At 36.3% G+C, this 15844-nt stretch overlaps 1 protein-coding gene across 2 annotated transcripts; it reads right to left on the bottom strand.

The window, feature by feature from the left end:
* Window positions 1-5773: 5773 nt before the first annotated feature.
* LOC125645644 (cytochrome b-c1 complex subunit 7-like) lies at window positions 5774-11257 on the bottom strand. 2 transcript variants are annotated; one of them, XM_048871287.2, is made up of 4 exons: window positions 11072-11257; window positions 8804-8872; window positions 7106-7272; window positions 5774-5956 (listed from the first exon to the last, which is right to left on the bottom strand). In XM_048871287.2, exons 1-4 carry the CDS (start codon window positions 11079-11081, stop codon window positions 5876-5878), a joined length of 327 nt encoding a protein of 108 aa, XP_048727244.1. In that variant the 5' UTR covers window positions 11082-11257; the 3' UTR covers window positions 5774-5875. The 2 variants fall into 2 exon arrangements, with proteins under 2 accessions (XP_048727244.1, XP_055996312.1); XM_056140337.1 differs by having other exon boundaries at window positions 5774-7272; window positions 11072-11213.
* Window positions 11258-15844: the final 4587 nt, after the last annotated feature.

Below are 15844 nucleotides of genomic sequence, written 5' to 3'. Positions count from 1 at the left end.
ATTCTAAGATCGTCAAAGATGTGCATGTGGTAGATCTTACGAATAAATAGGTTGATGCCTTCCTGGCAAGCAGTTAATTACACTAATGCAAAAGGGAAATGCGAAAAAAGTTGTTTTTTTAGCTCACCTGAACCGAAGGTTCAAGTGAGCTTTTCTTATCACATTTTGTCCGTCGTCCGTCTGCCTGTCCGTCTGTAAACTTTTCACATTTTCGACTTCTTCTCCAGAACCACTGGGCCAATTTGAACCAAACTTGGCCAAAAGCATCCTTAGGTGAAGGGCTTTCAAGTTTGTTCAAATGAAGGGCCATGTCCCTTTCAAAGGGGAGATAATCACAAAAATGCAAAAATAGGGTGGGATCATTTAAAAATCTTCTCAAGAACCACTGATCCAGTAAAGCTGATTTTTACATAAAAACTTTCTGACATAGTGCAGATTCAAGTTTGTTCAAATCATTTCCCCCGGGGGTAGGATGGGGCCACAAGGGGGGATCAAAGTTTTACATACAAATATATAGGAAAAATCTTTTAAAATCTTCTTCTCAAGAACCACTAAGCCAGAAAAGCTGATTTTTACATGAAAACTTTCTGACATAGTACAGATTCAAGTTTGTTCAAATCATGGCCTCCGGGGGTAGGATGGGGCCACAAGGGGGGAATCAAAGTTTTACATACAAATATACAGTATAGGGAAAAACTTTAAAAATCTTCTTCTCAAGAACCACTAAGCCAGAAAAGCTGAGATTTACATGAAAGCTTCCTGACATAATGCAGATTCAAGTTTGTTCAAATCATGGGCCCCGGGGGTTGGATGGGGCCATAATAGGGGATCAAAATTTTACATACAAATAAATAGGAAAAATCTTCTTCTCAAGAACCACTGAGCCAAAAAAAAGGCTGAATTTTACATGAAAACTTTCTGACATAGTGCAGATTCAAGTTTGTTCAAATCATGGCCCCCAGGGGGTAGGATGGGGCCACAAGTGGGGGGTCAAAGTTTTACATACAAATATAGGGAAAATCTTTAAAAATCTTCTTCTCCAGAACCATTGGGCCAAAGAAGTTGACATTTACATGAAAGCTTTCTGACGTAGTGTAGATTCAAGTTTGCAAAAATCGTGGCCTCCAGGGGTAGTTGGGGCCATAATAGGGACTAAGGTTTTACATGCAATTATATATGGAAAGTCTTCAGATATGGGCCATGGTGACTCAGGTGAGCGATGTGGCCCATGGACCTCTTGTTTAAATTCCCGACCCAACCAAGTCGACTACGTAAACTGTGGATCCATCATTTGCTTATTTGACAAGTTGAGAATCGAGACATTTGTATGAAGAAACGTTTACCGTCTGCCTGTACTGCAACTCGACTGAACGTCTTCTTTTCTCAATTTCCTCTTGCGAAATAACGGGCTCAAATCTATACGGCTCAAAACTTAACTGTTCGTGACTTGTCATGTTTACAGTGCTACTGATGAAATAAACCGGAACAGACGGTGTGACGTCATAACTTAAACATCAATGGCTGCTCTCTTAGCGGCGGGCAATTTAAAATATATGTTAGATTAATGTTGATTTAATTGTTAAGCAGGAATTTTTGTTGTTAAAGACTGTCAACTACGATATCAGTGAGTGATATTTTATTCATAAAAGCAACAATGTGGTCAGGGTTGCCTTTCCCTTTAAGCAATGAATTACTGTATTGTTTTTTTTTTTAAAAGAAGTAGTCTCATAACTGCAACGGTGTGTACATATACATGTACAGATTGAATAACGCGCGTTATGATTTCTTTGTAAATAAAACCGTTGGATTAGAAAATATCAATAACACTAAATGTGGAAAACTCTCGTGATAAATGATTCTACTATGAGGAAAAAATTCTAGAAATACAAACATATTTGCGTCTTTCAATTGCACATCAGTTTATACCTGAAATAAGAAGCAGATAGATATTGTAATCATGTCATTCCTATAGAAAATAGATTTTACTACCATTGTAAAACCATGCAGTGTTGGAGATGAAAAACATTTTTTACTTGATTGTCCTTTATACAAACATATAAGAAAAAATATTTAAAAATATGAAAGTTTATATCAGATACTCTTTTTAATTTAGAAACAAAGGATTGTTACAATTATAATACCATGTAACATAGTATATATGTATTTTATATTACATGACAAACAACACTTAGCTTACATGTGTTTTAGTGCCGATAAAGAATTGAATAAAAAACAATCAAAATATATTTCGAAAGGCGTAATAATGCGAATCAAAGGCGTAATAACGCAAAACAAAGGCGTAGTAATACAAAGGAAAGGTGTAATAATACAAAACAAAGGCGTAATAATGCATAACAAAGGCGTTATAACGCGAAAGAAAGGTGTATTAATGCGAAAGAAAACTTAAGGCTTAATATAACGCAAATCAAAAGGCGCTATTTCTTCAAAAGACATTATAATGCGAAGTGAAAAGGTGTAATAACGCGAATCAGAATACTTTATGACGCGAATCAAAAGGAGTTACCCCGCTTTTGAAAGGCATAATTCGAAATGAAAAGGCGTAGTAATAGTTACATGATGACACGAGATGATGTATACAAAATTAAAAAGGTCAAAATATCGATGAGTTATTTCACACGAAGAGGCGGACCCTAGTATGCACTGACGAAACGATAATTTGTATACATCATCGAGCTGTCAATCAAGATGTAACTAATTTATCACATGGCCTACATAACTGACTCCTTCACATATATGGTATGTTTTTTGCATCCACTAATAACAAGATTCAATTTGCAAAACGTGATTCACTTAACACTATGGAAATTGTGATTCTGCATTATTTATTTATTTGCCTTGTGAAAGAATTTTGCAAATTCCATCTTGATTAAATGTTGAATCTTGTCTTTGTCTCATTTGCATAGCTCCTCCTACCTCCTTTGTGGAACGGTGAGATATAATATTAGTAGTTGGATATCGCATTTGATATTATGAATATCGCCACACTTTTGATAATAATGTGATATACACCTTCCTAAAGACCAAAGAAAAAAACCAGCCAGTTATGTGATAACGCTAAAGATAGGGGACTTCCAGGACTGTCGTTTTCCGCCCTCAGTACGGGGTTGTAGGGGTACCACCAGGCCTGGAGGTTATAAAACTTTTTTGAGTACATTCTCATACTCAGACTCAAACTATGTTCTCTAAATCATACACATACTCAAAAGTGAAGGTTATAAAACTTTTATAAAATCATTCTCACACTCAAATGGAGTACATGCTCAAGATTTTTCGAGTATGTTTCAAAGCTTGCTCAGAGTTATACCCAAAACAAAAATGGCTGAGTTTGAGTACGATAAAAGTTTTATAACCTCCAGGCCTGGGTGCCTTCCGAGGATGAAGCCACATTTCAGACCTCTCTATTGATTGAATATGGGGCACTCAAGTGGAACAAAACCGATATAAATGCGATAGAGAACAATGAAGTGAAACATATAGAATCCTTAAAAGATAATTGAGCTTAGCTGAAAGTACCCAGTGTTACATAATATAGGTCATAATGAAGGTTAATAACAACTTAAAAGCGTTGAAGAGTCCACAAAAGGAGTATGGAGGCACGATCCCTAGGACTATTGTTTTCCGTCCTCAGTATGGGACTGTAGGGATACTATTGTTTTCCGTCCTCAGTATGGGACTGTAGGGTACCACCTTCTCAATGTAGAAATGCTAATGATAATTATAGCTTTACTAAATGTTTGTTTCGAACATTCTGCACCACAACACGATATTCAACGTACATTGTTTACATACTTTCATTCACATGATTACGCCTTCTCGCATTACAACACCCTCTGAATCCGCGTTAATATGCCTTTGATTTGCATTATTACGCTTTTGTTTCTCGTTATTACATCATTACGTTATGCATTTTACGCCTTTGTTTTGCATCAATACGCCTGTTTTGCTTTATTATGTCGTTCATTTGCGTTATTACGCCTTTGTTTTGTGTTATTACGCCTTTGTTTTGTGTTATTACGCCTTTGTCTTGTGTTATTATGCCTTTGTTTTGTGTTATTACGCCTTTGTTTTGCGTTATTACGCCTTTGTCTTGTGTTATTATGCCTTTGTTTTGCGTTATTACGCCTTTGTCTTGTGTTATTACGCCTTTGTTTTGTGTTATTACGCCTTTGTTTCGCGTTATTACGCCTTTGTTTTGCGTTATTATGCCTTTGTTTCGCGTTATTACGTCTTTGTCTTGTGTTATTACGCCTTTGTCTTGTGTTATTACTCCTTTGTTTTGCGTTATTACGCCTTTGTTTTGCGTTATTACGCCTTTGTTTTGCGTTATTACGCCGTTGTCTTGTGTTATTACACCTTTGTTTTGTGTTATTATGCCTTTGTTTTGGGTTATTATGCCTTTGTTTTGCGTTATGCCTTTGTCTTGTGTTATTACGCCTTTGTTTCGCATTATTACGCCTTTGTTTTGCGTTATTATGCCTTTGTTTTGCGTTATTACGCCTTTGTTTTGCGTTATTACACCTTTGTTTTGCGTTATCACGCCTTTGTTTTGCATTATTACGCCTTTGTCTTGTGTTATTATGCCTTTGTTTTGCGTTATTACGCCTTTGTTTCGCGTTATTGTGCCTTTATTTTGCATTATAACGCCTTTCATTTGCATTATTTCACCTTTAGAATATTTTTTTAAGTGATCCTAATCGGCTCTCGTACAATTCCATATCAATCAAAACTAACTCTACTTGTAATTGTACCCAACTCAGGCCCACAGGGTCATGGTTTGAATTAAGGAGAAAGATTTGATATGGATGAATAATGGAGGATATATACAACATTTTGAAATTTAAAACTTTCAAATTTTACTTTATTTAGTATAAAGATACAGATTTAGTTGAAAGCAATTTAAAACCCCTGCTGGACTCGAACCCACGATCTACAGTTCAGTAGTCGACGAGCTAACCTACTCAGCTATTAGGCGATGACTTTTGAAATGAATAAGCAAATAATACTGCTATTTATATTTTCATCCATGTTTTTCAGCCATTATGACGATGTAGAGTACCTCCTTAGGTATACACTAAAAGGATGCCTCTATAATGCTTGGACACATTTTACAGTGATTTTTTCCATGGTATGACACACCGATTTTACTGAGAGACTTTACTGCATACTTTCGTACTTTGTTTATCAGATTTACTCTATAGTTTACAAAAGCATTAACTATAATTATTAATGATTAGTAAATTACAAACATCAGAGACATTCCGAATAAATCGTTTATCTTGTGTTCACCGTTCGCTCACCGTTCACTATGCACTGTTTGCGCACCGCTCACTTTGCACTCCGTTCGCTCACCGTTCATCAAATTACGTTAAGTGCTTATTTACACTCACTATGTTTTCATTTACTGTTCACTCGGCGTTCAAGTGGGAAAGCAGAACGTTAGAAAACCCTTGTTTATCCAACTAAAACTAGGTTTAGCTGATAAACATTGTCGCACATCACGATTATTGTTTCATCCCATTTTATAAACTTTGTGGAATGGAGGGAAACAATACCCCGTTGTTTGCAACGATGGCTGATAAATGAATGTTGTAAACTACATGTGGGTACAGACATTTTAACTAATCCAATGGCTGCTGATTTAAGTAAGCCTAAACAAAAAACCGGTTCACTTGATCTAATTTGATTTAATTCTTCCATAAATAAAATCCATCAAATATGTACCCAGGAAATATTCAGCTATTAAAACAACTTGTTTTATTGATAACATTTTGTATTTATTAAACACAAATGTATGCAACATAAAAATACCAGTATCACTGTCTGCTGTTTTCACTATGTCAATTTAATATTCACATCATTTCGACTTGGCATGATCCTCTTTTTCCTTGATCTCTTTCTTGATTTGCTCTATAATTTCACCTATGTAAAGTTTGTCCTACAAAAGACAAAACATCATAAATATATACACAGACATATGTAATATGATAATAACAAAAACAACACAAACACAGCCACATGCTTCATCAAAATTACTTTGTACTACCTTATAACATGTATGAATAAATCCAATGAATTTGTTAGCATAATTGTGCACATTAGATACAATGAAGAACATGTACAATCTAACCTAATAACAAGAGGCCCATGGGCCATATCGCTCACCTGAGTCACCTTGACACATATCTGAAGACTTTCCATAATGCATGTAAAACCTTAGTCCCTATTGTGGCCCCAACCTACCCCTGGAGGCCATGATTTTTAAAAACTTGAACCTGCATTATGTTAGAAAGACTTCATGTACTGTCAACTTCTTTGGCCCAATGGTTCTTGAGAAGAAGATTTTTAAAGATTTTCCCTATATATTTGTATGTAAAACTTTGATCCCCTATTGTGGACCCATCCTAACCCCAAAGGCCATGATTTGAACAAACTTGAATCTGCACTATGTCAGGAAGCTTTCATGTAAATCTCAGCTCATCTGACTCAGTGGTTCTTGAGAAGATTTTTAACTGACCCTACCCTAATTTTGCATTTTTGTGATTATCTCCCCTTTGAAGGGAACATGGCCCTGCTTTGTGCAAAGTTGGTTGAAATTGACCCAGTGGTTCTGGAGAAGAAGATGAAAACGTGAAAAGTTTACAACGACGCCGATGACAGACAACGGACAAATTTTGATCAGAAAAGCTCACTTTAGCCTTCGGCTCAGGTGAGCTAAAAATGAATTAATACAATCCAAAAATGTAGCCTTCTGCAATTTTCACCATTCTGACATTTCTGAATTATCAGAAACCTCTGAATCTTAATTACAAATAATAATTAATGATGAATTTTCAAAGCTATATAAGTTGTCTTTTGATTTGGAGATCACATTAGAAATAAGAACATTCAGACATTGAAACCCTACATCAGACTCTTCCAATGTAATCATAACATTATTTGGTGTTATCTTTCTTTCTTCATGAGCACTAGTATGAATCTAGCCCATCCCCAGGAGTTTTGGATCCACCAACCAGATCTCTTCCAAATTAAACTGCAACAAAAACTGATGATTGCCTTCCTTGTAAAACAAATATAAAAGACTTACATCATCTAATTCTGTCCACTGATCCCTAGGTAACATCATTTTAGCATTATGTAACACGACAGCTCTGGCAATGCGGAAATTTCTACCCTCTACGTCAGTTCTGGGCAGTCTGCTTAAGGCTTCTTTAAGGACTGGGGTGTCCCTTCTCAAGTCGTCTCTCCATAAACCTTTCAAATTAAACAAGATGATAACATTCCTGGGCAAATCCAGCAGGGAGGGTCAAGGGCATATAATGATATTTTTTCAAAAATCATTTCCCCCTGGAGTTCTGCCCCAGAACCCCTAGGAACACAAATGTACATATCAATCTCAATTTAAACCAAAATTATATTTTACATTAATATATTTTTTCCAGAGCTTCTCTACCTAATCCTTTACCTTCACCAACTCAATATCCTATCAGTTGATTTCATACAATCTTGTACAATTGAAACCATTTTTATTAAGTGTGGGGTGTTTACCTAATAACCCTGCCAATCATAGACAATTAATATCATTTCAGACTTTGGTTCGAATTTTCTATTGGAGACTTCAAACCCATGCAATATGTATAGCAGTTTTGAGATAAGAGCTCTTCTGTGTAGGAGGTGCATTTAGTGGAACTTTGAATGCTGAAGTGGGACAGAGTGGACCTACAGTCAGTGAGGAAGACGATAAAATGTATTTAAAGTAGTAAATACAAAATACTATCGAAAGAAAGGTTTTACTAAAGTGGATACTTAAAACAATAACAACTATAACTGTCCTTTTGGGACTAATACTCCCCTCCCGGTGGGGCACACTATATAGTGGACAAAAACAGACTTCCTCAGATCAAACTAGAAGTTGTCTAATGAAATGGTCATCTAGTATATTGAAAATCATGTTTTAAAAAAAAATCAATGAATCATCAATCAAATATTAAAATATTTCCAGTGATGCCCAATATAAACACTCTACCAATAAATAGGTTTTTCAGAGAATTTAATTGTTTATTATCATTTGCCTTAATTCGGTACATGATTTAAAAATTGCTTGAATATTACCCCCCTCCCCCCTGTATTGTATTTCTTGAGTTTACCTCATTCACAAATCTAAAAATAATCAAATACAATGTTGTATTTATAAGTAATATCCTGGATATGATACCTACAACCAATGGCATGATGTGATAAAATAAGAATTCCAAGTACATATAATTATTTACTCCCTAAATACTTATCACTTACGTAGTTTGTGTATCAGTTGAATTAACTTACTGAACACATTCACTTATGCAGTGATGAATGTTTGCCCCACTCCCACAGGTAAACAAACTGTTTCGCTCCATACTATGTACAAACATTCTCCAAAGGGAAATAACTCAGATGTATCTCAAAACTGGCATATTTCCTGTGCTGCTAATAATGCACACAAAAGTATTCAGGCACTTAGAAATGCAGCAAATATTTTCAACATATTGTAAGCCAGGCATGTAATTTATTTTCTCTCTGTTTTCTTAATTTAAAAAAAAAGTTACTTTTTAGAACTCTAATAAACATCAGTTGGACCCCCCCCCCCCCCTTCCACATTTGACCAAAAAAAATTCTGGATCCACCATGGACATTCAAACTGAAAACAGAGCATTTGTACAAATATTCTGTCTCATTTATCAATACCTCATGTACAAATGTGTAAAAAACCAGACATCCCATGTACTTTCATAAACAAGATACCTACCGAGGGATGGGAAATATGACCTGTAGTAAGCAAAGCGTTGTATCCTGTAGGCAAGACTTCTACTGGACACTACAAAGAAAATTATGTTACAGTTCATTAAACCACTAATAAAACAAGGATACTACATGTATGGGCTACAACATTCACTGGTTTGTTTAAAATTTTAGGATTTCATAACAAGAATCTTTTTTAAATAGAATTTGTTTACACATCTTTACAATGTACATTCTGGATCTTTAGAGAAAAGTCATACACAAATGTCAAACACAAATGAAACTATATCATCTTACACTAAGCTTTTAATCATGTTTAAAAAGATTATACTTCTTGATATCCATAGAAAAACATGTCCGATTAAAAATGCAATGTCAACAAGAGGCCCATGGGTCACATTGCTCACCTGGGTCCATATTTAAAGATTTTCCCAATGTATTCGAATGTATAACTTTGATCCCTATTGTGGCCCCAATCTACTCCCGGGGGCCATGATTTTTATAAACTTAAATCTGCATTATGTCAGGAGGCTTTCTTGTAAATGTAAACTTCTCAGACCCAATGGTTCTTAAAAAGAAAATTTTTAAAGATCATATTTGTATGTAAACCTTTGATCCCACATTGTGTGTGTGTGTGTGTGTGGGGGGGGGGGGGGGGGGGGGCATGGTATTAACAAACTTGAATCTGCAATATGTCAGAAAGCTACCCAGTAAATTTCTACTTTCCTGGCCCAGTGGTTCTTTAGAAGAATATCTTTAAAGATTTTCCCTATATGTCTGTATGTAAAACTTTGATCCCCTATTGTGGTCCCATCCTAACCCCGGGGGTCATGATTTTAACAAACTTGAATCTGCACTATGTTAGGAAGATTTCATGTAAATTTGTACTTTCCTGGCCCAGTGGTTCTTCAGATTTTTAAAGATTGTCTTTATATATTCGCATGTACATCTTTGATCCCTTATTGTGGACCCAACATACCCCCAAAATCAAGGTTTTCACAAACTTGAATCTCCATTATATCAGCAAGCTTTCATTTAATTTTAGGTTTTCTGGCCCAGTGGTTTTTTGAGAAGATATTTAAATGATCCCATCAAATTTTTGCATTTTTGTTATTATCTCTCTTTTAAAGAGAGCAGGGTCCTTCATTTGAACAAACTTGAATCTCCTTCACCCAAGGATGCTTTGTGCCAAGTTTGGTTGAAATTGGCACAGTGGTTCTGGAGAAGAACACAAAAATGTGAAAAGTTTAAGCTGACGACATCAACAGACAACGAAAAAAAATTGATCAGAAAAGCCTTCGACTCAGGTGAGCTAAAAAGCTTTCCATGAACTAAAATGCATCTTCACTAATTTTTACAAACTTTCCAACTTTGAATTTTTTATTTCTTTCTACTGCAATAGAAATAAACACGCAGTTCAAACCCAGGTCAAAGAAAATATGAAAATGGGTTAACAACTCAACATGTAAAGTGTTAATTTCCTTGTGATAGAATATGCGTGCATTAATGTTAAACTAAAGTAGTGGAAATAACCTGTCTGTTTCATAAATCAAGGCATATGTCAATCGAAGCATAAACTGTCACCCGTTCCAACATTTACACATTCTCCAGATGTTTGCTACGGCTGTTTACTTATGGTTGCTCACTACACCTTGAAAGAGTTCATCAAATCAGCATAAAATGATGATATAGACTCAAAATATGCAATTTTGAAGAGAAGAAAACATGATTTTCAAAAATATAATTCAATTAAATAACACAAAAGACTAAACTAAACTACGTATATAGATGTGCAAATGGATCTAGTAATTTCACAACCATTTGAATCACCTTCTTGTGACGTAGTGTCATAAAATGTATAATCCTGATGTAGTGAGCTACCTTAAGAGAATAGGCCGGTTTGAGCCGCTCTGTATAGCTATACGCCTATAGTACGATAAGTATCCCTCGTTGTCATAGGACAAACTCGAAACTGTCACTACGTAAGTATGTTTCTCCAAACGATAGAGAAATAAACATCAAAATATTGAAGAGAGAGAGAGGATATGCGAACTCTCAAATACTGGATGGTAAAAATAAAAACGCTGCCTCAGCCTGGTCGTCTACGCCAGACAACTAGATCTAGCCTAACAGATTTACATAATGTAAACTGGAGGAAATTCGAAGAGAAAGTTGAATACGTCCTCTAAAACATCTGGAATATAAATGATGATTAAAATACGAAAATTAAGCAACGTGGTAGTATTTGTTCATATAAATTTTATAAAAATCATACCTCCTGCCATTTCAGAGTGATCAAGCTGAGAGAAACACGATAAACAAGAAACGACCTTCGTGAAAGAGAAACTGGTTCCCGGCCCAGGATCAATCTCTCAGTGTAGCGCGCCCTCTGGTGAGAGAATGGATCTGGATAATATAGATTACACACCGATCCCGATCATAATTTTTCACAGGGCAATCGACTGATTCTGGAACCTATATCGAATATTCCAAGGTTGGCCGAGTGAGGATACCAACGCAGTAGTCTACTGGTTTTCCATAAAGCCCCACAGACGCTGACACAAATTAATGTGGTTTTATCTGAAAAAACATATTTGATACACCCGCAGGTAATGGGGGGGGGGGGGGGGGGGGGGGGGGGGGGGGGGGGCGCAAGAAAAACCGAATATAAATAACCCCCTCGTTTCCACAGAAACTAGTAATAGGACGTTTCGACTCCATTTTGGGTCGAAACGTCCCACAATCTAATTAAAATCAAATCCTTTATCCGCTCATCTACTATCGTTACACATAGCGGATCAAAGGATCTAATTTTAATTAGATTGAAACGTCCCCTTTTTTTCATATATAAATGGGACGTTTCGACCTTGGACGTTTCAACCTCAAAGACGTTTCGACCTTGGACGTTGCAACCTCCGACGTTTCGACCCAATAAAATATTTTTCTTGATAACTGAGACGTTTCGAGCCTAAAGTCGATTTTTTTTTTATTTGGTAACTGTGAAGTTTCTACGCTAAAGGCATTTCGACCAAATACTAGGTCTGTCTTTTTTTTTAATTTGATAACGGGAACAAAACTATGAAATTTTTCTATTGGTGAACCGAAGAGGTGTTTCAAAACAAAGTATTCCAAAGTTCCTGAAACCCTATAGCATGATTCGTACCATCAAGTCAAGAAGTTTTTTTTATATAATTGTGACCCAATCTGTTCCATTTAATGCAATCTCTTATACAGAGTTGTCGATCCTTACAGTGCTGTAAGGATCGACAACTCTGTATGAGAGATTGCATTTAAATATGAAAAACATACATAGCATGCTAAATTGGATTACCTAAAAATGCTCTTTTAGTCTTTTTAACTTACGAAACACGTCAGTGATTTCCCTCATCGCCATCCTCAAATTATATATATACATTGTACTTACATGTGTAACTAAATCATTTTATAACCATTACAACATTTTATTAACATTTGAAATTTAAAGTTCATGAGTTATCATGCATGGATGAGTCACATTTGAAATCTACTCTAGATGTCAAATGCCTCACCGTAGACGGATCTGCAGACCTTCAGGAAGTGGGAGGCGGTGATCTCTTCATCCACGTAGCGGGTGGTGGCCCGTTGTAGTTTTGTTGCATCTTCACGGAAGATCTCCTTACGTTGAGTTCCAGGTCCCTTACCGCGATCCTGGTTCTAACAACGTTGGCTTCGCGCATCAGCAGGGGCACAAGCTGGTACAACGGGGGGATAATCCGGGGACGAAAGTCTGCCCGGTATCGGTTGACATATCGCTTGATGTTGGCTGTGCGAGGAGCCAGAAATCTCTCTGGTTCATCAATGGTATCCGCCACTGTTGACTCAATGATTTCTCTGGCTTGCCGAAACACCTGGCTTTCTGCAGTCTCCGTCGCCTGAAATTAAAATTTTTATTATAAGATAATGTGGATTAGAGATGATCGTAGAGGAAATCTTGTAATGAACTAAATACAGCAGCTATTCCAGGGCAGATACTTTCTTCAGGAATGGCAGCTTCAAGTCCCCAGGGTGGCAGTGCTGTACTGCTCCACGAGTAAAGTCGTTGCCTCGCTGAAGGACAGTGGCGGGACACAGTCTATTTGCAGATATAATGCTACTTATCCACATCGTCGTCTCTTTGTTGTTTCTCTGAAATAGAAATAAAATAATAAAAAACACATTATTACCTTGCTGAAATATTGGGTTTTTTAAATGTTTAAATGATAAGGGTGTAGCAGGTCTAGTTTTGTTTATTTTTGCACACAAGGCACAAGTTTTACAAAGTCATACTTGCATATCAAGTTATACATGCATATATATTCAATGCTGTGTGTTATAAAAAGCGCACATTATTACCTTAACGCTGTAGGTGAAGTCATCTGATGCCACCAGTAATATACCACCCCACTTGCTTCCTTTCTCCAGGACCTCAAACTACTGAACGCTCATCAAGGACAGGGTCGTCGACCGCCTCCTGCAGGGTCCTGTGAAGAAAAGTTAAATTATAGACAGTGCTAACAAATGTTGTGTCTTGACACATCCAGAATTTAATGAATAGTAGCTTGAAGTACTGAACATTATATTTACATTCAGTGCATCAGATTTTATTTTTGAATCATACCCCTCAACAGGCTCTATCTACATCTTCTTCAATTCCCCGTCTGTGAGAGATGTTAAAGGACTCACAGACCTCGGCAGGACGAAACATGTCCTCTCCATTCTATGAAAATATAAAAAAAAAATATTTTTAACAAAACAATCAAGAAAATTAAAAATCATTTTAAAAATATGATATTGTTTAATATACTAAAAAAATAACATATCAATCAATAATTCATAAAAACCTCCGAATGATCGTAAATTGGTGGTACTGTTGCTGGAATTACAAGTCTGGGGGGGGGGGGGCTGTCTGCTGTACCTCCATGGTCATTTCCACTCTATATAATGAAATCAAATATTTATTTACCCTCCCCTAAAAAAAAACTATCAACTTTCGACACAAATAAAAAACAACTTAAAATCAAAAAGGTTTTGAAAACATTTCAAAAAATCATATTTCAGCCAAACGAAACCTCAGAATGACCCTGAATTGGTAGTACTGCTGCTGGAATCATGAGTCAGGGTAGTGTGGCTGTCTCCTCTACTGTTGTAGAATCACGAGTCTGGGTGGTGTGGCTGTCTCCTCTACTGCTGTGGAATAACGAGTCTGGGTGGTGTGGCTGTCTCCTCTACTGTTGTGGAATCATGAGTCTGGGTGGTGTGGTTGTCTCCTCTACTGTTGTAGAATAACGAGTCTGGGTAGTGTGGCTGTCTCCTCTACTGTTGTAGAATCACGAGTCTGGGTGGTGTGGTTGTCTCCTCTACTGCTGTGGAATCATGAGTCTGGGTGGTGTGGCTGTCTCCTCTACTGCTGTGGAATAAACGCATAACTTTTGCGTTACAACGCGAAACTTTCGCGAATAAGCGCGAAAATTTTGCGAATAAACGCGTAATGTCTGCGTTATATAGCGATACTTTCGCGAATTAACGCAAATATCTTAGGTTATAAAGCGTAAAGTTTGGTTATAAACATTAGGTTATGGATTGAATACGTTCAATATTAAAAACAGTAGCATGAAATAATTTCTTCATTACAATGAAGAAAAATAACGATAAACTTGTCCAGCTGTACTTTGTAATTTTGTATATGCATATCTCTTGATATAATTTGACTACTTCAAGAAGATCATCTTATTAACCTTTGATTCTGTTTTACATATCTTGTGTTATTAATTGTCACATAGGAGAGGTCTTTCTAGACAATAAAATATGTTAAAAGCAAAACCAAAAGCATATCAAATGGCTAAATTATAAAACAGGTTGTTACAAAGGTTGCTGTGAGAATTCTATGGGTTTTTATCAAAAGATGACAGCCAAGGGACATAACAGGGGTGGATCCAGGATTTGTGGTTGGTGGGGGAGATTTATTTCTCCGAGAAAGGAAGAAATCATTGCTTCTTTTATCGATTACATTTTTCTAAACAAGAGACCACGATTTACCTTATATTAGAAAATTTAGGGGGGGGGGGGGCTTAAATCCACCACTCCATAACCTTTTATTGGAAGAACTTAGGTCACCAAGTGCTTTCTAGAGACATTCTGTGGGGTTTTTCAGGATATCAAATGAATCAAAGCAAATGTAGATTAAGCATAGTTTACTCAATAATACAAAACAAATTCAGTGATTTAGTGGTGACATTTTAGGGCTTGATTTCAATGGATGAAATTTTATACTCCCGTATTAAAAGCTGTTGTTAGCTAAGCAACACTGGTATTAATCAATTACAAAAATGAATTCTACCTTGCATTCAATAAAACTTTAATAGCATATATATACCAAAACTTCTGAAACGTGTGTGTGTAAAATGTAGGCGTGTTAACGTGTGCATATAGTTATAAATGTATAAACGTCAGTCCTCGTTCATTGTAGTAATCACGGGTTTCTATTTTACATAACTATATTTATATAGAATTTTCGCGTTATAACGCAAAAGTTACGCGTTAATTCGTGAAAGTTACGCGTTATAAAAAAGTTGGGGGGGGGGGGGGGGGGGGGGGGGTTCAGCTACGAAAATGAACTCAATGGGCTTTCGTAATTTATCAAACGTTTTCATGCTGTAGTGAAAATTGTAACTGTAGTCCACATAGTTTTGTTAATTTGTTAAAGAGAACCACGGAGAAGGTAAGATCGATTCGCTTGATTTCGCCATGTCGCATTTTGTGGGGACCATATAAGGCTGTCTGCACATAACCACTTACATGTAACTTCCTTTGAATATGCAATTTCTAATATTGATATTTTGAGGAAATAACCAACTTTTATCCTGAATTAAATGCAGAATTGTTTTAGACAATAAAATGTTTTCTTTGTTGTTTCATCGGGTGGTGAAGGTACACATGTAGCTAGCATTGCAGAAAAAATGCATAACTCGCGTTCATTGCAGAAAAAATATGCATAACCCGCTTACGCGGCTTATGAATTTTTTCTGCAATG

The sequence above is a fragment of the Ostrea edulis genome, chromosome 6 (genome assembly GCF_947568905.1).
Source record: "Ostrea edulis chromosome 6, xbOstEdul1.1, whole genome shotgun sequence".
In the NCBI taxonomy this organism is placed as follows: Eukaryota; Metazoa; Mollusca; class Bivalvia; order Ostreida; family Ostreidae; genus Ostrea; species Ostrea edulis.
Note: the sequence above shows the minus strand (reverse complement) of the source record. Positions and strands in the feature narration are given on the sequence as shown.